This window comes from Kryptolebias marmoratus, linkage group LG23 (assembly GCF_001649575.2).
Source record: "Kryptolebias marmoratus isolate JLee-2015 linkage group LG23, ASM164957v2, whole genome shotgun sequence".
Taxonomy (NCBI): Eukaryota; Metazoa; Chordata; class Actinopteri; order Cyprinodontiformes; family Rivulidae; genus Kryptolebias; species Kryptolebias marmoratus.
Window position 1 is genome coordinate 11,936,634 of NC_051452.1, and position 27,356 is coordinate 11,963,989.

Here is a 27,356-nt window from a genome sequence, read left to right on the forward strand (position 1 = left end):
TCTCGGCTGGCCTGGGAACGCCTTGGGATTCCCCCGGAGGAGCTGGCCCAAGTGGCTGGGGAGAGGGAAGTCTGGGTCTCCCTGCTTAGGCTGCTGCCCCCGCGACCCAACCCCGGATAAGCGGAAGACAATGGATGGATGGATGGATAGTATGGTTGTTGGTGCCAGACGGGCTGGTCTGAGAATTTCAGAAACTGCTGATCTACTGGAACTGCTGATCTACTGGGACAACCATCTCTAGGGTTTACAAAGAATGGTCCTAAAAAGAGAAAATATCCAGTGAGCGGCGGTTCTGTGGGCACAAATGCCTTGTTGATGTCAGAGGTCAAAATAGAATAGCCAGACTGGTTCGAGCTGATAGAATGGCAACAGTAACTCAAATAACCAATCGAGGTATGCAGAACAGCATCTCTGACTGCACAACACGTCGAACCTTTAGGCAGATGGGCTACAGCAGCAGAAGACCACACTGGGTGCCACTCCTGTCAGCTAAGAACAGGAAACTGAGGCTACAATTCGCACAGGCTCTCCAAAATTGAACAATAGAAGATTGGAAAAACGTTGCCTGGTCTGATGAGTCCTGATTTTTGCTGTGACATTTGGATGGTAGGGTTAGAATTTGGCGTCAACAACATGAATGGTTCAGGCTGGTGGTAGTGGTACAATGGTGTGGGGGATATCTTCCTGCCACACTTTAGGCCCATTAGTACCAATTGAGCATCGTGTCAATGCCACAGCCTACCTGAGTATTGTTGCTGACCATGTCCATCCCTTTGTGACCACGGTGTACCCATCTTCTGATGGCTATTTCCAGTAGGATAATGCGCCATGTCACAAAGCGCAAATCATCTCAGACTGGTTTCTTGAACACAACAATGAGTTCACTGTACTTGAATGGCCTCCACAGTAACCAGATCTCAAAATAGAGCATCTTTGGGGTGTGGTGGAATGGGAGATTTGCATCATGGATGTGCAGCCGACTAATCTGCAGCAACTGCGTGATGCTATCATGTCAATATGAACCAGACTCTCTGAATAATGTTTCCAGTACTTTGTTGAATCTATGCCACGAAGGATTAAGGCAGTTCTGAAGGCAAAAGAGGTTCCAACCCAGTACTAGCAAGGTGTACCTAATAAAGTGGCCGGTGAGTGTGTGTGTGTGTGTGTGTGTGTGTATATATATTTCTATGAAATTTTCTCTGACTGGACCTCTTTAAATTTTATTTAAATACCCCTGGTCTAATCATTTTTGAAGAGAGGTTCTGTCCAAAAGTTGTCAGTACTAAGTACCTTATCAGTCATGACATCCGCTATGGAGCACAAATTATGGAGAAAGAGGCAAAAACTTTTATCTAGGCTAGTACTGGCTAGCCAAACAAGGGCCATGTTTGTTTCAGGCTTATAAAAAATCTCTTACTCAAAAACAACATACTGATGTAAAAGAAGTCTACACTAGGTAATACTAAACTGACACTTTCATTAGCTCGTTAATCTGGTCAGAATGAAACTCTTATTTCTCCTAAATGTGTACAATATGAATTATATTGCAACCTTCTGAAGTTTATTTTTATTAGTGTGGCACACATTTTCTATTACATTTACATTTTTGTTTATATTTTGTATATTTGCATTTTGTAAACATTGTTTTATTAAATTTATAATTTCACATCTCTACAGTGTAATCTTACCTGTGGTTTTGTAGTTTGTTAAACTGGTGGGGTTAGATTTGACTGTGGGGAGGATCAACAAGACAAAAGATTTGAATTTATGTTTTGCTTTTAATAGCAGCAATAATATTAACTTTAAGTCTTGTACAGTAAGGGAAAGTATTTTCCCCTCTGCCAACCAAGCTAGGTTAAAGCCAGTCACCCAGTGGTGACTGCTCTTTGGCTGCTTGTTTGGGGGGCTTGTGGTGGGTTTTTCACTTGGATCTGGAGCAGGAGAGCTAATCTGGCTGCTATTGTTGCCATCTTCACTGTGGGAGTAACAAAAAACTCCACAGTTATTCTTTTGTTGTTGTTTTGAGTGGGTTTCAACATTTTTCCTGATGTGTGCTCTCTCTCTCTTTTATATGAAAAAGAAATCAGTACAATTGTCAACAGTATTTAAGACATATTAAACATAAAGAGCACAAGAAAAGGCTTTAAATTGAGGTTTTACAATAAGAGATTTAGATTGGAGATGTTATAAGACTTAAAAACACAACATTGTTATCCATTTTTACTCTGATTTATGCCATTGCACAAATGAGTTAACCCATCATCTACAAGTGTCCAGTTTCTGTGGAAAAGGTCTATCTGCTGAGTCACTGGTTGCCAAGGTTACTCCCACCTTTTCTGGGGTAGCAGAATGGGGAGGGGCAGCACTCTAGACAGGCAGAAACGCAGACTTTTAACTTACTCATTTAAAAAGAGTGTCTTCCTCAGTCATATCTTAAGATAGTTTAAGATTAAGATTAGTATATTTTATCTATCTCTCTTATTTACAAAAGTAAGTCATTTTGGGATTTATGTAATGAAGCTAATGTACTGTTAGAATTTTGGGCAGTAGCTGGACTGGCACCTTTCAAAATGTATTCAGAAGTTTTCTAGTTATTATATATGATATTTGAGAAGCTACAGTTTTTTTTAATTTTTTTTTTTATTTTTTACATTTTATAAGGTTGTAATTGTTCAACATCTCTACAGTAATGCAGGTTATCAAAGTTAAATCTGTATATCAGAACTTGTGTGACTCTTTGTGTGTCCTTCCTAGACTCCAGCAGAGGGAGCTTCTATATCAACCTATGCTGGAGCTGCTGCTGAGATGGAGGGGGTGGGAGGATTTTACCTGTATAACGGAGAAAAGACACAGTCCTCTGACCTCTCCTATGACTCTGAGCTGCAGGCGAAGCTGTGGAAAAAAAGCTGTGAGCTTGTAGGTCTTCAGGAGGCCTGATGCAGTCTGATGGGAACATCACATTGAATAACTCCACAACCTCATCCATCATCTTGGGCACTGAGGACAAGACTGAACCACTGAACCGTTATTCATACAGTGACAATTCGGAACACAACTTTTGCAAAGAAAACAATACAAAATTTCATGCTTTTAAATTAAAGGCTTAGCATTCTTTGAAGGAATGTATATCACCTGTTGCCTTTAATTCTTATTTTAAACCAAGATAATTTCATAATGAGAAATAACAGGCTTATAGCCATTTTGATCAATATTGTGAGAGCTTGCATGATCTGTTTGTGCTCAGATTATGTCTTGTGAATGACTCTCAGCTACTAGAACCTCAAATTTTAGCTCAATATCTGTAATTATGACTAGCAATCCAGAAATGGTATCAAATGTTGTTGTTATCTACTAAACACTAGCCTGCCTACAGTGTCCTGAGTGAAAAAAGATGTGACACTGACGGCCTGTTGTAATAACGTATTCAAAATTAAAAATGGTAATTGTAAGTTATGAAAAACTTCTTATTTGATAATTAAATTTATCAACCATGTTTTTAGTTGGCTTGTTTCAAATCACAGTGCTACTGCTTTTATTTCTGTTATTGTTATCAATTTTATGCTATTAATAAACACACTTATAAATGATCAACATAAGTGCTCCAGACTGTAAGACCAGATACACAAACCTGTGCACGGCCTGGATTGACTAAAAGAAAACCTATGACTCGATGCCTGACACATGGATACTGGAGTGCTTGAAACTGTATAACATCAACAGGACATTAAGAGCTTTCCTTGAGAACTCAATGGGAATGTGGAAGACAACTCTAGAGGCCAATTCAAAGCCAATTGCACAAGTTAGCATCAAGTGCTGCATAGAAAAAGGTGATGCTTTGTCCCCACTCCTGTTTTGCATGGGTCTAACCCCTCTCAGCCAGATGACTGCAAAGAGTTACTTTGGATGACATGGATGCCATCAAGATGTATGAGAAAAATTACCAAGACATCAACTCACTGATCCACCTCACCAGGGTATACAGCAAGGACTCTGGAATGTTATTCAGATTGAATAAGTGCAGCTGAATGGTGTCCAAGAGAGGCAAGGTGGCCCGGTGGCCTGGCCTGCTCAGCAATTGCCAAGGGGTGGGACCATAGGTTCGGTTCAGGTCGCACTTGATGATTTTAAATAAACAGTCCAGCTCACAGACTGAGCAGAATCGATGGAGGAAAAGACAGAAACTCTAGCCCCCACCCCCCACCCCCCGCTTTCTATTTCTGAGGATGTCTGTCACAGGAGAGCACAGGCACACACCAGGTTGCACGCATGCCTCACATGCGCGTCTCTGTAGTTCAGTTTTTGTCCGGTTTGGGTCATATAGCTTGTAAAATGGAGCGTGAGAGACAGCCATGGAGGAGAGGTGGAGCAGAGGGGGAGAGGAGCAATCAGACAGAAGCTCTGGGCTCTGATGCTACAAAGTTCTGTAAGAAACAAAGCTGGCTCAGCCTATCAGCACAACCAGCTTAATGAGGTTAGTTTCACTTTGAGGAACCTAAGGGGACAGAAACTTAATAGAACAAATGTTCGAGGAACAAAGGATGTTACAAATTTTATTATAAGGATCTGAAAAAAAGGTTTAATGCTGAAATGTCCAGGTACTCAGATTTTATGTATCCTTCATAATATTAAAACCCTTGTATTAGATTATTTTATTTAACCTTTATTTTACCCAATAAAGTCCCATTGAGATTATAAACATACTTTTGCTATATGAACATAGCAAATGCATATAAATAGTCAATTAATGAAAATGAATAGTATTTTTACACAAGTGAGTAAAAATTAGTTTAATGTTAAAAATTAGTGTAATGTTATTGTTATTTAAATGTCATAGAGCAATGATTCCCAAAGTTGGGGTCGGGACCCCAGTGTGGGTCACCCAACACCATGTATGGGTCCTTAGATAATCTCCAGACATCAACTTACACTAAAAAGCTTTGTTTTTATGCTATGTTTGCACCATAATCGTTACAAACACTTGAAATACAAGTCCACAAATTGATTAAAACAATAGCATAATGGATGTTAAGACTGTTTGTGTTGTCATTATGTCCTTATTTAATAGAGTCATTAGCATTTTTGGATGTTTGAAAAGCCAACAGATGGGGTCACACACCTTTGTCACTGTTATTTTATGGGTCAGAAGCTGAAAAGTTTGGGAACCACTGTCATAGAGAATAAACCCACACATCTGCAGTGCACCACCTTTGTACCTCCCATTTACCTTCCTACATATTCCCAGTAAGTGTAAAAGGTCTTATAAATACTATAATGCAGGGCAACATAATTTAACTTTATGTGATGTGAGTACAGATTATTGTACCACAGCAGAAACATTTATATTATAGATATTCAGTTGATGATGTGTGCAGACGGTGTGCATTCAAAGTGCACTCAACTTAACTCAGTCTTGGTGGTTTGCGTTAATCAGGTGGTGGTGCCCTGGGTGGAATTAAATTCCCGGCCTGGATTATTGTCCCAGTCCGCCCCTGCTGTTGTATCTTACAAATGCCATCAGCTGTTTGTTTTATATTGCTCTGGTTTGTTTAATTTATTTAATTATTCATTGAATTTTCAAGGTTTTTTTTCCAAGTTTTCATAAGAAAACTTCACAAAAGGGTGGAAAAAAGGTCAAAAGTTAAGAGATATGTTTCAGTTTCTTAAAGGTTTGCTTGTTTCTTTTTCCCTGCTCGTTTCCGATGAACTCCTTCCTGTATGGGATTACATTCAGTGAGGCGGGTCCAAGAACAGATCTCCAGGTGAACCAGAGTAAGGTCTGCACCTGTAGAGGTTTAATTCATCATGAATCATGTGATTTCAGGATGGATGAAGCGAGCGAACCTTTACTTAAAATTTGGCCTTTGTGCTTGGAGCAGGATTTGAAGATTCGGTTTAATTGGCCCATCACTAAATGAACCCTTTTTCGAAACAAGCTTCAGACAAGCTTCATTTGGTTATTACTAAATTCAGTAAATCAAAAGATTCTGTGACCAGACAATTTACTTCAGCCTTCAGCAGAGAAAACAGAAAGTGATGCAATAGGCCTTACAGTCCGGTTAGCGTCTGAAAGAGGAATATAAAAAGAGGAAAATAAAAAACAAAGCAGAAACCATCAGATCCTCAACATGAGCATCCGTCAGACTTTGTTTTGCTTCTTCGTCCTTTGTGAGTAAATTTACTTTATATATTTCTTTTATTCAGTCTTCCAAACATGATGGTTGGAGTCATTATATTACTGGATAACTGTATTTTTTAAACATAAACCTTATAATTATTGTTTGACTGTTGCCTATTTTCAAAAATAGACTTTATTTTTTAATTTAAATAGAAAATCAGTTCAGTTATTCGTGAAGCAGTGGCTAACTGAAAAAGTAAAAACTGTGATAGAGTAAAATTTCAGAAGGTATATCTGTATGTTTTTGTGTGTGCTTTAGACTTTTGATGTTCCGTTAAAACAGTGTTCAGTGTTTCAGACTTTTTCCGTCTGCCCCCTTCTGCCCCCCCCATAAAAACAACATAGTAACAATATGTCAAGTATTCAAGTATAAGCATGTTTGTTTGCACATTAATACAATGATATACAATATTATAACCATTCTTTACTGTTTTCTATAAATAGTTTGTAGTTTAGTTTAAAAACAACCTCAAGGTTTGCTTGAACAGTGACAAATGACAAAAAATTGAAAATACCAACTGAGTGACAGTGCGTCCCCCTGGAGAAGGGTGGGCACCATACAGTCTGAAAACTACTGCATTAAAGAGAAGCTCTGCTCTAAGTCACTGTGAACTAGTTAATGTGCACAAAGTCAGTGTTTAAATTCTTTATGTGTTAAAAGATAATATTGATAGGACTCCAAAGGAAGCTGTAGGCCAGGGCCCACAACCTGCTTCATCCTGATCAGGACTTATTTTCAGATCTATGATGGGAAAATAATAATAATAATAATAATAATAATAATAATAATAATAATAATAATAATAAGTGGGAGTAAAACCTTCTATTGGCTGGGTTATAATTTTGATTTTTACCAACTATAAATATTTATTTATTCAAAAGTATTTTTACACAAAACATTCATAAACAAGCAACAAAGACGTCAACCATCTGAGCTTGTGAATGATTACTTCTGCTTCTATGTAAAAAGTCTTAATTTCCTGCAGGAACACCATCTACCTTCACCTTCATGAGCTGCATATTGTTCTGTGTTTCAGGGCTTTTACACCTGGACAACATGATAATTTAATAAAATAAAAGGTTTAATGAGACAATGTGTTGTTATTGGGAAAATAAAAGTGTTTTTCATCCAGCTCACTCAATAAGATTCATGAATTTTTTGTTCTTCCCCATTTGCTCCAAATAATGTCTGCAGGTTATAAAAAGTCATCATCTTTATTTTACAGCCTGTTTACTGTGCACTGCTTGTCTATTTAAAAAAACTGCTTTCTGGATAATTTCAAGTAGCTTCCCTTTTTCACCGACTGTAAATTTTGGACTTTTACTGGAGTTGTACTCAGATTCCTACATGAATTAGAGAAGTTTGTTCTAAAAATAAAGCAGAAATATAATTTAGGTAAGGGAAATTGTTTCTCTCCTTCTTGTTTTATATCATTTATTAATTGAGTTTATTGTAAATTTCACCAGACTAATAACATTAGACAATGTCACTAATTACTCAGTTTGTCAAGATCTGTGCTTTTTGAGTTGTTCTGTTGGTAATCATTTGTGTTGTGTTTCAGTGTTAGTTTTTATGGTCATGTTTTCTCTCATGTTCATATAGTTCTGTTATCCTTGTGTTTAGTTTATTACCTGTGTTTATTATTATTTGTTCTTATGTAGTTTACCTCTCTGTGCCTTCTGTGTTCCCTGTGCTACTATTCATTCTCCCTTAGTTCATCCCCTCAGTGATTCTCCTTGTCAGCCCGCCACTCCCATCTGCACCTGTCACTGGTTTGTAATCACTCACCTGTTTCAACTTCCTCTTTAGCCCAGACTTTAGATTCAGTCACTCCCATCTTCAGTGGTTTATTGTTGTTGTTTTCATGCACAGTCTGCTTCTCCTTTTGTCCTTATTACCCCTTGTTAGTTTTTGCTGCCATGTCAGCCTTTTGTTTTTTGTTGATAAATCAGTTTATCTTCGAGGTCCTTGTGTCAGTCTGAATTCTGGCTCCAAATCCACCTACAAACGTGATAGACTTAGCACTTTACTTATCAGCTGCAAACATCTACTATCAACATGCATTAACCTAAACATGATTCTTTAACTATAAACGTCAAATTTACTGTAATTATCTATATGCAATCTAGCAAGGTTGAGTCAGGTCCTCTGATCAATTACTTCTTAGATGATACGTATTGTCTTTTATTCAAAAGATTTTTTCCCGTCAGAGGAACTGCAAGCAAACTCAGCCTTACAAACAGTACCTTTGCATAGTGAATCAAACAGTTGGGTGTGACACTCAAAACTAGTTGCTCACATGCAAAAGAGGACCATCAGCTTAACGACTGATCGTTAGGGCCCTGACGGCCGCTTGCTATTCACAGAGGGCTGAGCGATACTCCCAATAATAACATTGTAGGAGGGCTCTACCCCTGTTGAATGATGGATGGGTTCTCTTCACAAAGATGGCTTTCTTTACTCCTTTCTTTACTCCTCTCTCAAACCAACATTCCTCTCTATCAAGGATGTGCACATCTTCACATCTTGACTGCTGGCCTACAGATAAGAATAAACTGCAGAGTCCTGGCCTGACGGTGTTGCTCTTCTATGCTGGGCCATCCTTTTGTCCAGTGGCGGCTTTGTTTCCCCAATGTATAACTGATCACAGTCCTCCTGGTACTTAACAGCGTACACAATATTACTCTGTTTGCGCCAGGGGACCGGATCTTTGGGATGAACCAGACTTTGACGTAGTGTATTTTGGAGTTTGAAAGCCACTAGGACATTATGTTTAGTAAAAAAACTTCTCAGTTTCTCTGAAACTCCCACAACATACAGAATGACCACTCGTCTGGGTCTGGGTTTGGGGAAACATACCATCGAAACGTATCATCTGAGAAGTCATCGTCCAGAGGACGGGACTCAACCTTGTTAGATTTTTGTACCTGGATTATTAAGCATACATCATGACATCTTTTTGCAAGTTTCTTGGCTTTGAAACAAAGAAGCTCAGTGTTTGGGAATGACTCACTTTAACCTGTTCATTAATTTCAGTTAACAGATTTACACACATATTTAATGTTTAGAGATGTGCTTTTAAGTGTGTTTTTAGTAGCAAATAAATATGAAGTAGAAAATAATTTAAGTACAGTTTCTGAACAACAGAGTCTCACACAGCTGTGCATTTCTTAGGGTTAATTATATGCTTTTAGAACACTGTTACACTTTGATGTTCTTGAATGTTTGATATTTAAAATAGTAGAACTTGTTGGTCCAGATATAGTCTAAATTTAGCTGCAGATAGTCTGGTCTACATGAGAACTACATGCAAAGTGAATGTCTAAAACATGTCTATTCTTCTGTGGGAACACCTTTTTGTGTACATTCACAGCCAAAAGCTTTGAGAATGATGCAGATGTTAATTAATGCATAGTTGAATGCCTCAGTGGTTTTAGATCTTTTTGTCAGATGTTTCTATGGTGTAATGAAGTGTACATTCTGGGCTGTAGGTGTAATTGCCATAATAAAACCAGCAAACTTTGACAAAAGTAATATTTGTGTCACCGTCCATGTTCTTGATCATGACTGTACTTTTCCATCTATCAGGCTTCTGTTTGGGTCTCACAGGTCTGCAGTATTTTAGATGTCTCTATGTGAAGTTTACTTTGATTGATTAGTGATTACTTTAAGTGCTGGACTTTAAATTAAAACTTTATATGTCTGTTTAGAATGACCAGGCATCTGTGAATTTCTCTGGGAAATGAGTACCTTTCAAATTTGTGACAGACATCTAAATGATGTCTGTCATATGTCAATGCTAAAATTAGGCTAAATTTATCTAAAAGGTTAAAGTTGATTAAACATCTAGATTGCAAAAAATAGTGATTAGCCATTATTTAGACATTTTTCAAACCTATATATATATCTAAATGACATCTAGCATACATCTATGATGTATGATTTTAAAAGGAAAAGGCACATTACAGAATATGCCAGAATTAGCCACAAGTTTTCATCTGTAGTCCCTTAAAGACCTATGAAAATAAATAAAATACATATGTTAACAAGCTTCATCCATCCAAAAATGTATTTAAAAAACATATCAGGCAGCATTCTTTAAAATGTATGTAGCGCTTTCTGTTATTTATGACTAAACTTAGCGCTCTGGGTTCTGTGTATCCTTTATGCTTGGTTATAAAGGATTTGAACTGTCTGACTCACCAATAATGAGACTTTATAAGTAAAAAATATTTATTTACCAAACACAAAACACACAAAAAAAACATTAAAGTAGACCACATATGAAAAATAACTGAAAACGGCCACCATGGACCTTAGTTCTGCCTGAATAAGGAAAACTTAAAGGAACAGGTATTATCCTTGGGGTTGTTCTTTAAACTTCCAATTACCTGTAAAATACAAATAAAAATACCACAGGCCTGGTCAACCACATGGTTTATGAGTTGGGGCTTTCCCTTTCTTTTAAGTGCTCACAGAGGTCTAAAGTAAATTATTTGAACAGTCCCGAACACATGAGAATTCTTAAGTCTTAACACAATACACTTAAAATAAATGCGCAGCCAAAATCCAAACAGCGAGCCCAGCGCAGGTGTCGCTCGTCTCTCCCTCTCCACCTGCTCCTTTCCAGGCCTCCAGCATACAGCTCCCCTGGCGCTTCTTCCTCGGTCTGTCCACGGTCCCGTGGCACGAGTGCACAGCTAAGTTGTTGCACTTTTTAGCCGGTTTTTCCCAACACAGCTCACCAAAGTTCCAGCACTCCTCTCTCGGATTCTCCTCCGTCTCTCCTCTCCTCTCCTCCGACCCCCCGATTCGTCCCGCCCCTCAGTCAATCAAAATTCAAGAAAAAATGTAATCACCCAATAGCAACTGACCTTAGGCAGAACAACAACAAAAAACATACACAGCACTATAGTCTGTCACCCCTCGTGTCAAGCTGTACTTTACATGCAAACTACATAATATGTTTTTATTCTTAAAGTGACAGAACACATTTTAACAGACTTTTTTACTTTAACTGTTTATTTTCTTTTTAATAAACTCTTGCTCTTTTCAATCTCCCACCAAAGACTTGGAAATTAAACCTTATTTTAAGATATAAAGTTGCATACGTTAAATTTGTTATTTATTTATTTTTTAAAATAACAACAGCAACATATTCCTAGGAACCCAGGGGTTACATGTATAAAAAGCCATATGGCACAACTACAATATTTCATTACAATACAAACATACAATAAAAAAATGCAGAATGAATATAAAAAAAACATAACCAGTGGCTACATAATAGATTAACCAAGAGCCATGGTTTTACTGGGGTAACATTAGTCAAAAAGTGAAAGTTAAGTAAATGTTTAGAATGCAAGTAAACATTTAGACATATTCATTTAAATGTACAGACATCTGATTAAAGCTGAAAACAAAGACCAGTTAAAATTAAAATTCAAACGCCTACCAAACTCTCTTTTAGATCAAATACAGACTGATTTTAGCCTAGACTTCAACAGGCAATTCAGACGTTTTTTTTTTTCAACTAAAAGAGGCAAATAGGGAAAGCAAAGAGGCCAACTGAAGAAAAGTAAGCGCATAAGAGAAAAAAAGTAAGATACACAGATTATATATATATGCTCTTGTAAAGGTGGAAAAAAAAAGTGTTTTGTTAAAGCTAATAACTGTTCAATTGAGTTTATGTTGATACAGGATATTAATTTTATTTTGGGATAATAATAGTTTGTAAGTCTACAAGAAAACTTTTATAAATGTTTGATATTTGCTGTTATGTGTGGTTTTTACTAGTTGTCAGAAATACATTTGGTTACAACTTACATACTTATTTTTAGAACCAATACAATTATTGTTTGATATCGGTAATATATTTTGTGTTTTGATACCTAATATTTTCACCATGTCACAGTTATTTCCTAATTGAGTTGAATGATTTTCCTGACATACATATGTTCCTCTCAATGTAGCTCTGTTTCTGAGTGTAGTTCTAAAGCAGAACATGTTGAGATCTCTCTGGGATTTTTCTCAGATGAACTAATATTAAATATTGATGTTTTCTGCAGCTCTGCAGATTGGAACTGTTGATGCACTGAATCATTACTACAGAAAACCGGGCGAAACAATATAAATCAAATGCTCCTTTCCTCGTTTATATGGAAGACAGAAGATCTTCTGCAGAGAAAACTGTGAAGGAGAAAATATTTTCATTACAACAAATCAGAAAACAGCTCAAAGTGGACGATACCAGACTGAATATAAAGAGGATGGATTTGAAGATTTTAATCCAGGATCTCCTGGTTTGGCTGTGGAAGTTTTAAACCTGACCCAGTCTGACTCAGGACTGTACAGATGTGGTTTGGGTGACTCTCCATCATCAGCTACGTACTCACAGTTCAGAGTCCTCATTGGAGACGGTGAGTTTCTGTTAAATTTTTTTTATCTTTAACTTGTCTTAACCTCTAAAAGACTGAAGAATAGTTTCAGTTTTCACAGATGGATGGTATTAATTTATTTATTAACCTTTATTTAACCAGACAAGTCCCACTAAGATCACAGATCTCTTTTTCAAGGGTGGCCTGGGCCTGAAGGCAGCCTAACATGTTTTTAGCCTGTGCAAGGAAACCAGAGCACCCTGATTAAACCCACGTAAACATGAGGAGAACATAAAAACTCCACACAGAAAGACTCCAGGTCCAACCCTGGATCTTTTTGCTATAAAGGCAACAGTGCTAACCACTAAGCCATCAATGTAATACTTTAAATAACCAAAAAATTCATATATTTTTTAACTTACAACACCAGTAAAAATACATAAACGCACACAACCAATGAAGATGAGTGGATAGGGTGCAATGAAGAAAGATCCACCATGAAATTACCACAACTTGACACTATCCGAGGCTCTAGAAACTGCCAAACAATGCCTCTAAGCTGTGGCTATTCACCTGAGGAAGTACACTCAAGAAACAAAAGCCAGGAGAATAAACAGGGCATTCTCCACTGCATCATCCAAAGTGTACTCTCAATTGCAGGGGAATAACATGAAAATAGATCCACCGAGAGCTGAGACTGAGTAATACTGGAGAAGCATATGGAAGAAGGATGAACCAGACTTGTGGAGGTCAACAACCTTCTTCCTGATAGCTTGATTTCTTTTGATTTTTCCATGATATCACACAAAGAAGCAGTACGTTTGAGGTGTGCCTAAAACTGCCTCAACAGGTGTGAACATCTGGTTTCAGCTGTATGCTCTGGTCTGTTTAGAATGGTTACAGCACTTGGTAATTTCCTTATGGTAGTGCCAGGTCAGTATTTTGCCCCCAATACCGCTGACCAGGCTTGTTGGAAGGCTCATTACAAAATACTCTAATCAGTTGGTATAATATTATACATGATATATGTTCATTTAAGGAAAATAAGATTTTTTTTCTGAGCACCTATGAACTGATGATAGCATACAGCAGCACAAAGTGTTAACAATGTGTGGCTTTGACCTGTAAACAGTAAGGAGTGACACATGTAACGCTTCACAACATGGTTGCCAAAAATCTTGTCTGTCAGTGGCCATTCCAGGGTTTCTGTAGTTCACTGGGCTACACATCACATATGTGACTTTGTTGGCATAAAATTGACTTTTGAAGAGACATCCTTTTTGTTTTTCTGCCTCTGACAGTCAGAAAAGAATGAAATAGAACTGACAATAATGTAATCAGACTACATCATGTTAAGAACAGGAAATAACTGTTAATTGTTTTTATTTCAAACAGCTGTGCTGGATGGAAAGAAAGATCGTCACATCTCCAAAACAGCTGGCAGCTCTCTAACAGTTGCTTGTTCCATTAATGTCTCTGGAAAAATAAAATCCTTATGCAGAGGAGAATGTGATGGAGACAAGATTCTTCTTCAGATAGATGGAGACACAGCTCAGAGTGGCAGATACAACATTGAAAATAAAAAAGCCAAAACTTCAGGAGGACATCTGTCTGTGACTATCAAACAGCTGACTGAGTCTGACTCAGGACGATACAGATGTTATCTGGAGAAATCATTCAGAGAATTTATTGTTACTGGTGAGTTTCTACAGATAAAACTATTCTGAATGTCACTTAAAGACTATTCTATTGATTACTGACAGTTTAAAAAAAGACATAGATCTGTGCTAATAAATTCAGTAAAATTATGGCAACCATCAGTTTGAACATTGATGCCCCATCATAACCCCCCACCACCACCACCACCAAAAAAATTTCAGTCAACCATGTTTTTTAAAAATTAAATGGAAAAAAATAATGATCAAGTAAATTTTTGTGGTTGTTTTTAGTTTCTTTAATCCTCTTTAAATCCAAATTTCTCTTCCTGTTTTCATCAGTGGAGCCATCGGCCTCCTCACCAAAGACCACACAGATTACTTCAGGAAGTCTGTCACCTTCAATTTCCTCTGGAGCCTCATGTGAAGGAACACCTGGCTACTGTGAGTGATCCATACAAAAATGTGGTGGAGCATTAAATACTTTACTCCTTTCTTTTAACTTCTAACATATTCAAAATAAACAAACACACAGAAATGTGTGTGCCTAAATCAAAGGGGGATAGATAGATAGGGAATAGCCAGCCATTCTCCCTCTAATTCCCACCTTCATGCATGTGAAGAAAACATCTCTCTAAGCCAGGCAATTAAAGATCCTGATAACTTTCAGGAGGGAGGGAAGGAAGATTTACCTGCATGTAAATTTAGCTGCATAAATGAAGCAGTTCCTATATAATAATAATTGCAGATTGGAAAAATTATTTTTGTAACTGGCAAGTTGGACTCTGTAACAATGTGTGTGTGTGTGTGTGTGTGTGTGTGGGGGGGGGGGGGGGNATTCTCCTGAGACTTCAGGAAGAGAGACACAGTGTAAGAAATGCTCTGGATGCCGCGATTGTTGCGCGGAGTAGGACAGCTGTTAGCCGCCGGAGATTTCAAGCTTTACAGTGCCTTCAGCTGGGGGACAGACGGCATAAACGTTGCAGAGTAAGCTAACGCTGTTGTTTATATTCCTACCATTCGCTCTTTATGCTTGCATCTGGTCACACCCACGACCAATGAGTGAACAGAAGCTAAGCTTGTGCCACCCACGAAAGCAGGGCTGGCCTGGCTGGGCCTACTCCGAAGCAGGGACCAAAAAAGAAGGGACCGGCCTCGAGAAAATGCCGGTGGTAATGCGCGCAAAGCAAGCCGAGTAGAGTGGAGCCGGGACCTATAGAGCCGGTGGAAAAGGGGCATTAGTCATTCAAGTCCTTCATTGTTAGTTGTTGCTTTGTGTTTGAGTCTATATGTTTAGTTCCTTTTACTCATTACCTTATGACAGTACCCAGGGACAACCACACCGGACCTTGGATACAGAGGGCATTTCTCTGACCATTTCTATTTTTCCAAACATAACACGCTGCATTGTTATAGAGGTTCAACTAATGTTACTCCACGGAGAAATGGTAAATACCAGGATAGCAGGGACTAAAATATGTGCACTTAATTAGTTTTATGAGTTACATATTAAAGACAAATGTTATGTATAATAAGAAATTTAAAAGAAAGTTTAGATGGTGAAATAGTCGTTTGAGTTCACTTGCTTGCAGTTAATCTAGCTGACAGCAGGTGAGACTAACAAGGTGCCTCTAGTTCATCATTGATCCAGCAGGAGGTGTGAGAGTTAAACAACTTGTTCAAACTCTACAGATGTTCCTCTGATTGTTGGTCTGACTCTGGGCGTCGCAGTCGTCCTGTTAGCAGCAGCTCTGCTGGTTTCCTGCAGGAGAAGATCTCTGGAAGGTCAGTCACTAGCAAACACTCAGCACTGATGTGACTTCTCTTTAATAATTCCTCCTCATCACACAAACTGTTGTTTGTTAAGCAGGTCAGAGGACCAGAAGGAACCCAGAAGTAGTAACCATGGAGGTAAATTGTCATTTTTTTATTGTGGAAAGATTGTTTTAGTTAAAATGAAATAATGCAGCTTCAGACAGTTTGAGACGAGAAGGTGAATTCAGAGAAAGAAACAACACTATATCAGCTAAACCAGGGGTAGGCAAGCCTGGTCCTGGAGAGCCACTATCCTACATGTTTTACTTGTTTCTCTGCTCCAATACACCTGATTTGAATCAGTGTGTCATTAACAGGCTTCTGCAAAACATGAAGAGGTAATTTAGCCATTTAACCAGGTGTGTTGGAGCAGGGAAACAAGTAAAACATTAAGGATAGTGGCTCTCCAGGACCAAAGTTGCCTACCCCTGAGCTAAATTGTTGACTGATAACTTCAGAGTGAAACACTCTAAATTTGGACCGCCTCATGTTAGAATCTGAAAGTCTGAGTCTCTTTATGTTCAGCTAATGAAAACAAGAAATGTTTGGATTTATTCCAGCCTATCATCTCTGAGACCAGCACTTCTCAGGACCAGACCTATGAGAATCTCAGTCCTGCTTGTATAGGAAAGGTCTAGATCTGCTCTGAACTCCCTGGATTCAAAACTGGATTGTGGTTCTGGAGATGCAGTTTTTTCTTTCAACAGGCAAAACTTTCTTTAGTTTGTTTTTTATTTGCTTCAGCTACATGTGCTTTTAGATAGAAGATCATTTATTTCAGTTTGATTATTTTTTTTATTACATTATTTTTTTATGATGATGATGATGATGATGATGATGATATCAGTGTTATAACAGAGAATATTCTCAATCAAAATCTGTAAAAAAGAGATTTGTTTCTGGTTTCTTCGCCATTTCACTGATCTAGTTGTTTAAACTGTCTGCAGAATAAAAAGCTGAACTTCAGCAGATTCGCTATAGATATGATCAATATGAGCATTAAATTGCTGATTGAACCTTTGTGGGAAATAGATTTCTCCATGAATGTATTCAAGTTATTTTATTTTTTCATTTCTATTGTTAAATTGTATTTAATTTTATTGTATTCTGTTTCCTTTTTCTAAACTGATTCTAATTTTCGCATTTTGTATTGATTGTTATGTTTGGGATCTGCAATATCTTAGTGGTCAGTGGTGCGGTCGTGTAATCCTGAGGCCGCAGGTTTGAGCCCATGTTGTGGCAGGAAGAGCATCTGGGGTAAAGAAATGGCCAAATCTGTGTTGCAAGTTTGCTTGCTGTAGCGACCCCTGAAGAAGGGAACAGCTGAAAGAACAACAACATATTATGTTTGTGGTTTACACTGACAAAAAAATTCATCACCCAGAAGGATCGGTCCATTTTGGATGTAATTCACACACACATGGTGATGCCAAAGGCCAAAGTAAAATTATTTATTTAGCACATGTATTACCAATTCCTGACTGTCCTAAAGCTCTGAACATACTTTGCAATAAAAAATAGTTAAGATTAAAATAGGCCATGATTTTGAGTGTTAAAAAAACAAAACAGGAATAAATCATATAAAATGAGTACAAACAGCTAAAAAGTCTTTATGTGTGTATTTATACATAAACATACACACAAATTTAAACATATTTACACACACAAACATACACTAACATAAATACATACATAAATACTATTAAAAGCCATTCAAAGAAATGTTTCTGAAGCAACGTATTAAAAGATGAAAGGATGAATCCTGCTGATGTTGTGGAGACACCTGGTGTTCCTCCTGGCTTCATGGTGGTGGAACCACAGGTTCTGACTGTTCCAAAACAACTCTGTTATTATCTACATTTGGCTTCCCGATGTGGCCTTGAAGGCCAAAGTCTTATCAATTCTTCCTGGAATTTATGTCAACAGAAGCTCGTTGCCCTCTTGCCTGTGATCATCTGTGAACATGATTCATGGACTTTTTTGCAAACACACACACAAATGCATAACACTGCCTCCTACCGTCTGGAAATACAAACACACATTCTCATACTCATACTCTGCTGTTGCACTTGTTTCTGTCATCTCTCTCACTCCCCCCCTCCTCATTCCCTCTTTCTCTATCTTAGTAATTATTACATCGGCTGTTTTAGCGGGCCACTGGTACCATTTAGAAATTCGGTACTGTTTAGTTTAGCTTTATCTTCCTGTACACTTAGTTTATTTCTGTACATTTAGTCATGCNTTAGATCTGTTTAGTTTAGCTACTATTTTTGACTNTCTTAGCTCATGCTTAGATATGTCTGGTTTTACTTNGGCTGTATAGCGGGCCTGGGGTACTTTTAGATAGTTCGGTACCGTTAGTTTTAGTTTTAGCATTGTCATGTTTTAGATTATTTAGCCTTCCTGTACACTTAGCTTAGTTACTGTACAATTAGTTATCATATTCACTGTTAGCTAGATTCTTCGTGCCTTGGTTTAGTAATATCATGTTTTAGTAGTTTAGTTATCCTGTACCTTGGTTAGCATTGTCATNATTTTAGCTTAGTTATCTTGTCATGTTCTGTAACTCTGTCTGTAATTTTGTTCTTGTGTTGTAAAGCACTTTGAGTCGCCTTGTGCTGAAAAGTGCTATATAAATAAATGTACCTACCTACCTACATAACTGTCAGCAAATACACAGATCATGACTTATGACTCAGTGGGCCAACACAATCTATGATTAAGTGTTCAAAAGGCTTACCTACTGCATTTATTGGAAAAAGAGGAGCAGGTCTTACATTTTGATTGGATTTTCCAGTTAACTGGTAAGTATGACAAGGTTTTATAAAATGAGCAACATCTTTTTTTCAGATGTGGCCAATAAAAATGACATAAAACATGATAATACATCTATGAGCAGTTTTTAAAACAAGATTCCTAAATTTAATTGGGACTACAACTTGATAAACTGGACCAACAATATCTTCCTTGATATAGGGCAGCCATTTACACACCAACATGTTATCTAGTAGAAAATAACCACAGGAAACCTTATTAACCTGTCTGGACTTGATCCTTTTTCAGACAAAAAATGGGTCATGGTATGGGTTACTGCACAAGATTGAAAAACTTCAGTAAAGTCACAAGCACATGTATCTGGTACAGAAACAAATGGGGAAACTTGGACTACAGGAAGAGGTGCAATATCACGCCACACGTCTGCCAAATTGTTTCCCAAAAAGAACCCCCTTACACAGGCAATGAAGGAAGAATATAGCTATAGTTACTTCTCTATATACGATCTAAATAGATCCCATGCAGAGGAACAGAGAATTTTCCAAACCAATACCTCTGATTGAGACATTACAAGCCTGTATCAGAAAATGGAGAAAATGGCAAAACAGACTCCAGTATGAAGGACTCAGATGCTCCCATGTCATGGAAACAGACCCATGGGTGATGAATTAGGCATACTTCTGTCCATCATCTGTATCAGGTAAATGAGAACCTGTGTAAGTAAAGACTTTAACTGAAATGGTGCTGCTAACACAGTTGACCTAACACTCTCTACTATAGTTGCAGATGTTAGCTCCACGGAATGTGACTGTGAGACACTGGCCAATAGTGATGGGAATGGACGTTCTTTTAGGTGTACTGAATCCCTAGAATCAGTTCATTAAATTGATTTGCTCAAAAGATTTGTTCACCAAATCCTTCAGTTCACGCAGTTTATTCGTGCAGTACACGAATAAACAGCGCCATGTCCAGCACAGTACTAAGCAAACAAATCACTCCTCGACTGCAGTTCTCTGTTTCTGTGTGTGAGCGAATCAGCAGTATGTTTACTGAACAAATCCCTCCCCTGACCTCCCTGACAGACTCTTCTCTCTGAAGTTAGAGAGTGACACAACACTACAGCAGCAAGCAGCACGTTCACTAAAGGTAAATGAGAGTCCTCTTTCTTTTCTTATTATTGTTACGACCTAAGAACCCCACCCACTCCCACTCCCTCGCCTTGATGCTACAGCTTGCCCCGCTGGGAGTCTCAGCCACTCTTCTTCTGTCTCCTCTCCTCCCTTTATGTGTACCTCAGTCTGTTAAGATAATGGGGATGGGGCATGTGTGCGTTTATTTTCGTGAAGCTTGACTCAACATTAGTAGTTAGTTTGGATAAACGTATGCTGTTGCCAAAAGCCTGAGAGCAAATCCCAGTGAGGAGGAATCGGTTAGAATCACTCAGAGCAGAGACAGACAGTGTTTTATTCACTGAGTGATACATGGAGGTTTTTTTTTTTTTTTTTTTTTGCTGTGAATGAATCTCACGTGTCAACAACAGTTCCTTCCTGCCCGCATGGGTCGCCGCTGTGTCGTTTAGATTCATGTCACAAGTGAGTCACAGAACGCTGAAGTTCCACTCCCACTTGCGCTGAGTTTAACTGAACTAAGAAATGAACAAATCAGTGAATAAAGTGATTCGATTCAGATTGTTCACTCAAAAAATTTGTTCATTTGAATGAATTGTTAATGAACAACACAACACTACTGGCCAAAGCTACAAAGTTTCAAGGGTCATTTTTAACCTTACCTGAAGAAAATAGAAAATAGTGCTCATACTGACCAACAACCAAACAGAAGTGCATGACTGGAACAAACAACAAATGGCAAACTTCCATTTCCCTGCAACTAACTAAACAACAGAAAACCCTAATAACCTTAGCCTAGTCTTCAGACCTTACCTCAAGCACCTTAAGCACCAAAATACTGCTGACAGCAAAACCATCCGGGCCAAACCCCTCAGGCAAACCATGATGGTGCCCGCAGCCCAGCCCAAACATAACAAACAAGATAATCCAGTCTACAAACTAACACAGGGAAACAGTTTCCAAAATAACATCAACAATACTAAGCCGTCTACCTAGTACAAACTCAAAAAATAAACTCTCCACTCCCTCCAACCAAAAGTGCAAAATCCTCATGAATCTCCAACAACACACTTGAACATTCATCACATATGGACACCTTAGATGTGTCAAAAACCAGTAAGGTTCTAAACACCTTAAACCAGCTCCAAAACTTTTAAATAACTGTTGAGGAGACAAAATATTACCTAAATGAAACTCAAACTATAAAAAAAAACTCTCCTCGTGACGGACCGGAAAATGCACAGAGAAACCACGAGTCACAAATGGTCCGAAACAGTATCTTCAATTTAAAAGATTTATTAGCCTTAGTACTAAGGGAGACACTCCTTACCAGCTCACAGCAGGAACACCAGAAAATGTCTGAGCTAAATCTCTAAAACATAGCATTTTAACCTGAACAAAGAACTGGCCCATCCTCCTTTGGTCATCTTTCCAGAATCCTGTATATGGACTTGTTTTTCTCCATCTTCTGCAGGTGGTTTTCTTCGAGTGGGTTTTGGATCCTAATTAGCTGACTCCTCCAGACCTCATTATCTTCATAGTTGGTACCGGCAGTCACGTACGCCACAAACTCACATGACCTCACCAGTGCAGAGTTGCACTCATCCTCAGGTTAATACAATCAATAGAATTACAGAACAATAAGACACGATTCTAACTGGTAAAGAGTGTCTATATTATAGTTTCACTTCACATAACCCAAAACATAGCTCAGCCAAAGTCATGTGAATATAACTGCAACCAAGCAACAAAACAATTTCAGTCAAGTGACCACAGTCCAAAAGGATTGGATGAGCCACTACATGTTATGCCCACCAGGCTCGTATGGTGTGGTAACATAAAGGGAGACAAAGATTTTAACTTTATGTAGCAGGAAGTAGACGGAGACTCCACCTTCTGCCAGGGTAATTGCTCTGTCTGTCAATAACGTTAGAGGGCACTCACTATAAAAGTGCAAGTGACTGTGAATTGGCACTAGCTGGTTGATACATCACTCAGCCTGGGAGTGTGGTCACAGACGCATCACTACGCGCTTCCGTGTGGCATTTGCTGCATGCCGTGTACAGATAAGCTTCGGCGTATTCATACTCATGTTCTGAGTGAAGTGGTTCCTGTGCCAGTGTGCCCTTTTATGTGCTTTCCTGTTTGTGTGGGAGCGATGAGAAATTGACCTGATTGATCTGTCCACAATCACCACTGCTGCTTTGCCAGAATTGAAACATACCTCAGACGCTGCTAGTCCTGCACCCGTCAAAAGTAGCGTCTGACACACCCACGGTCTGACCGGAGAAGGGGGTGGAGCGACGGCCTCTGTTCAGCACCGGCTCGTGCGGATTTGTTCCTAAATTTTCTTAACCCATTTTATTACATTTTGATACCTGTATTTTATTATTATTTATTATATATAGTGTTTGTTTATTTTATTGTTTTCATGTTCTGCAGGTTGGCGAGGGAAGTGCGTGTGGTCTGGGTGGTGGCATCCCCTTTTTTCGTGTGTGATTGCAGTGATCAGCACAGACAGGTGGAGGGATTCAGCGGGTGTGTGTGAGTTCACGGGTGTTTATTGTGATTCTAAGTTAGTAAGGGAGCCTTTCTATCTAGGACCTAGGTAAACCTCGCCAACTGTTTTTTTTTTATAGATAATAATTTTAATTACTTACAGGTGTTTTATTTATTTTGTTTTTAATAAACTTATCAACTTGAAACCTTCTCTCCTGCTTATTGCAAACGAACTTGTGCGTTAATTGAGTACCTGGGTGAAAGTCCCAGGTGGTGTTGTTCGTAATCAAACTCTAATATCATTGTGTGATTTTAAAACCACCGTTTGCCACATTTAGAAAACAAAAGAGTTTATTAAGGTAAAGAAAGCTCTAAATATATAAATCAGTTTTGAAAAATCTATTTAATTTTTGGTAGACATATCTCAAATGCTGGACATCTCAAAAGGAGTCCTTTGAGTTGGTATGGTTGGTTGTGACATCATCCAGAATCATCTTAACACATTGGACGACCACAAAGTGTTCTGAGTTAAATGAGTGGATTAAATCAGTGACAGACAAAACCTCTTTTGAGGCCATGCTCAGTACCTCGACAGGGAGCAGAGACACATGTAGGGTCCTACGTCAGAGTTTGGACTATTTTTGCATTAACAGCCTAATGTAAATGAACTGTTTTATCAGTGTTTGGAAGGGAAACCCAAGATGTCTCTCTCTTCATCTTATCTGATCAAGAATGCTGATTGATCAAACTTCCGCCTTCTTCTAAACCCCAAGACAACCATAAACTGCTCACTTCTGCTGATTGTAACCAAAATTTACATCCCCACCAGCTCTTAAAGACTGACACAGAGACCCCTCACCCGAAAAAGAAAGGTTTCCAGACTTCACTGAAACAGATTTCTGTAAATTTACGATGAATTTCAACAGTATCTTGCTGTATTTCATAATAACAAGAAAGTACTGTTAAATAATTACACTTAACACGTTAATTTGCAGTCAATTCAGTTTGTTGAGCAGTAACAGTAAATAATTGTAATTCAACTCAGTTTAACAGCATAATACAGTATTTTTTTTCAAGCTGTGGAAATAAACAATCCTTTACAAGTCCCGCCATTATCCTTGAGAATCTTTTTGAATGCTGTTGGCTGCTGGTTCTGCTGTGATGGGATCAAATTGTTAACAATCAATCAACTCAGGACTTATATATTTTTGAGAGATAAGATTTGTGGACTTGTCTTTGGACAATGCACTTCTCCTGCTTCAGTCCACAAATTCAGAAGGTTAAGTTTATGCTTATCTTGTGAATTGTTTTGAATGTAGGTACAGAACAGATGTTCTTTGCTGACGCAGTGCTCATGAACAGCCTGATACCTTTTTCTGCTTCTGTGAGGATGTAGACTACACCTTGTGATGGTGTGACAAGCCGTTTTTCAACTCTAGCAACTGATACAACTCCTCATGACATGGTTGAATAGCAGCTGACACTAAGGATGCTTTGCAGACATCACAACATACAGCAGACATGATCCGACGCACAACAAACCCTGCAATGTAGGTGACAATGTTTGACACAAACATAACATGTTTTATTGATATCCACGTGCAGTATGTGTGGTCCAAGTTGTGGTCGTTAAATGGCGACTCTGCCGCCTCACGATACCCCGCTTCAGACAACTTGAGGCATTATGTGCTGTCCATGATGGCCACATTTCTGCTTGCGCTGGGTAACACTCTGCTGTGCACAATCAGCTTACGGGAGATAGCCATGAACTGTAGACAACTGGGGTTGTTGTTAAATCCACCTGCACAATGACAGCATGCTTGCATTGATGAAACATTAATACATAAACATCAAGATTGCAGGATTTTACAATTTAAAAACCTGCAATGTTATTTAAATAACAGGAAAGAACTTAATATATGCTCTCAATCGCATGTAAGTGTCATTTAGTTTACATATCCACTAAGCTTCAGAACTTTTTGATATTAGGTGGATGTAAAGTGTGAACAAAATGAGTTCTTACCATTTATCTTTTTCAGCAACTTCAGGCCAGTTGCTTTGACATATAGGATGTTTGAAGCCACTGCAGTGCAGATTATGTGAGTTAAAGATGTCAAACAGGGCGTCTACCTCCTGAAAGCATAAACAAAAAATGTTTATGATATGACAGTATGCAAACGCATTGATTACACAATTATACAAATGTAAGTCTGCATTTTTGGTACATAATAAAATTATCTTAAGCACAGTTAATTACAAAGGCATTTTACCTCCATGAACTTTGCAGTAGCAAGGCAGTCACTTCTCTGATTCTAACTTTTCAGTTAATACCACACGTTTATTTTTAAATGCGAGACCTTGACTTCACAGAAGCATAACACAGACAGTTTTATGTTAAAACTAGCGCTAATAACGTCCAGTATTGATGCACGTCTTCTGCAGTAAAGTTAGACTCAGGCACTAATCTCCTTGTTAGGTAGCCTTGTTATTAAAAGAAAAACACTTACCGATGAAATGTAACGCCGTCCGGACATTTTCCGTGAAGATTTGTGCAGAAAAATGCAGCATAATAATAAGACATTCCTATATCGATGAGCGCAAAAGCGGAACTGAATTACTAGCGTAAGATAGCAACGTTTTTAGCTCATCCAAAGTCACGTGATGTCATGTCTATCCATATAAGTCATTGAGTGGAGCACTAGAAAGTTTGAGGTTATCTTATCTTAGTTAATTTCATAAAAAGTTTTTAAAATATAGGCTAACCTCCAGTGTTTAGAGCACACAATTTTTTCATCCTCTTTTTAAAACATTTTATCGTAAACATTAGGGCACTTCCCAGTTACAATTTGCAGATGAAGATAGCTGTTTTAACTACTGCTAACTCTTTACAGCATTAGGTTAAACCAAAAGGAATTTATTTTTTTAAAAGTGAGTAGAGTGTCTGTTGTCATTTAGTTATTTAGAAAGAAAAAAAAAAAGAGCGGTTATGAGCACCAGTAATTAGTTTGCACATTTGTTCATTTAAGGTTACTCCTGATAGTACTGTTATTTTAGCCTAGTGTTGTTGTGATTGGCTAATGTAGGCGACTGTACAAGACATTACTGTCTTTACCCCAACTTATATTTTATTTTATGCTGGATATCACAGAACTTTTCAGAAGTGCAGAACATTTAAATCTCATAGATCTTGCCATCCTCAAGTGCCATCATAGTGTAAGATGGCACTAAACAAAGCAGAAAATATTTCTAAAACTTTAGACTCATCCTAATTTCAAAAATTCTTATATAGGCGATCAGATCCACACATTCAGCAAGTGGATGATCAGCATCGAGAGACGTGATCTGTCAGAGCAGTCAGCCAACATTTCAGTCAGGACTTGCGGCTCTCTTTGCGGTGTTCTGTTTTTAACCTCCAGTATCAGGACGAGGCCTCTAAGACCCTGGATTTCATTCAAAGGTAGCTATCATTGGTATAAATGACTCAAGAACTTAATAAACCAAGCTTAGCAGGACTGCTTGGGACCTTTTGAGGACAGATTATGCCAATGTTAAAGTTCCACTATACCTCAACGTGCCAAAGAAGTTCACACTACCAGCTTGGATTTGATAGTGATCTGATTTAACAGTTTACCTTCATAACTACAAGTGTCTTCCATCAAACTTTCATGAGAAAATGACAGCTCTGGTTCATGTGCACCAGATATTTTTTAGCATGTGTCATTTGTATCAAGAACAACACAAAACTTCATGTTTGTGTGAGCATTATTGAAGTGGGAGATTTGATTGAGGTAGGATATACAAACAGTTCGGAATGCAAACAGTCGTGACTACTGTATGTTACTGGTAACATTAATTTGTTTTGAATTGTATTGTTTCCCCAAATGTAAAAAAAAAGCCATAGATCTCACAATCTTGCCACTGACAAATGTCATTTTCTTCTATTGTTGTTTTAAGACGATTCATTGGCATAAATCCAGAAAGAGGAAGCAAAGCCACCTATGGAAAGGTCATGTCTAAGAGGACTGGGAAGGTGGTTCAGAAAAGGCCTGTGACTGTCAACCCGCATGTTGCCACACTGTTAAAGAAATTGCTGGACTTTGAGTGGGACTTTGTTTGGGTAGGTCACAACTATCTTGTCATATTGTTATCATTATGTGCTTGTTTCAACTCCAGTAAAACTGCACACTCAATACAATGCTTATAACATTTATATTGGTGTGCTTGTCACAGCAGTGTCCTATAACACTGTAGGAACACTTTGCAACTACTTTGATAATAGTTTTTGTTCAAGTACTTGAGGGAACTTCAAGTAATTCTTAAACTCTGTACAGTAATAGCAATACTAGCAGTTGGAGTGTGTGAAATAGTTAAAATACTGTTCCTTTTATATGAATGAGGAAAATGACAGAGAGAAGAGAACAGATCTGGGACAGATACTGGACCAAGAAGTGTAGAGAATTAGTAAGGAGGAAGTGAGGTTTATTTTAGAGAGGAAGAAAAAAATAAGAAAATGCAAGGAAAAGACTAGACTAGCGTTTCTCAACGGGGGCGGTACCGCCCCCTGGGGGGCGTTGAGAGGATGACAGGGGGCGCTGGCAGCAATATTTTCAAAAGGGGGGCGTTGATATTCTTTTGGGCAGCGTTTGCTTAAAGGTAAAGTTTATGCAAAAGATTCACAACAATATCAGTTAAAACTTTGAACTACTTGCAAAAATATTGTGACCTAAAATATTCAAACCGTTACAGAACTGCAGCTGTATAAATGGTGTTTCTTTTCAACGCAGCTCCATGCTGCCTTCAGGAGAACGGGACATCAGAGTATCATTTTTATAATTTGTCCCACATGGCAGTTACTTTGAGAAAGGAACGCTCTCTTTAGTGATATTACCCTTGGAATTATTTATTTCTCTTACATGGGTTAATTTGTCTGAA

General features: G+C 38.2%; 2 protein-coding genes and 1 long non-coding RNA gene across 4 annotated transcripts in view; 2 read left to right on the forward strand and 1 right to left on the reverse strand.

Annotated features, from left to right (window-relative positions):
- Positions 1 to 3,493, forward strand: part of dhrsx (dehydrogenase/reductase (SDR family) X-linked) — a 14,952-nt gene extending 11,459 nt beyond the window's left edge. For both annotated transcript variants that reach the window (XM_017430039.3, XM_017430040.3), the window contains exon 7: positions 2,755 to 3,493. In XM_017430039.3, the coding sequence (XP_017285528.1) occupies positions 2,755 to 2,937 (183 nt within the window). In that variant the 3' untranslated portion in view covers positions 2,938 to 3,493. The remainder of the gene's footprint in view (positions 1 to 2,754) is intronic.
- The window catches only part of LOC108244131 (NLR family CARD domain-containing protein 3), a 1,204,881-nt gene that overhangs the window by 311,067 nt on the left and 866,458 nt on the right, over positions 1 to 27,356 (reverse strand). The gene's annotated exons all lie outside the window — the stretch shown is intronic.
- Positions 15,901 to 17,406, forward strand: LOC112451036. The gene is made up of 3 exons (XR_003039768.2): positions 15,901 to 15,993; positions 16,079 to 16,119; positions 16,584 to 17,406. It is a non-coding gene; the product is annotated as an uncharacterized LOC112451036 (long non-coding RNA).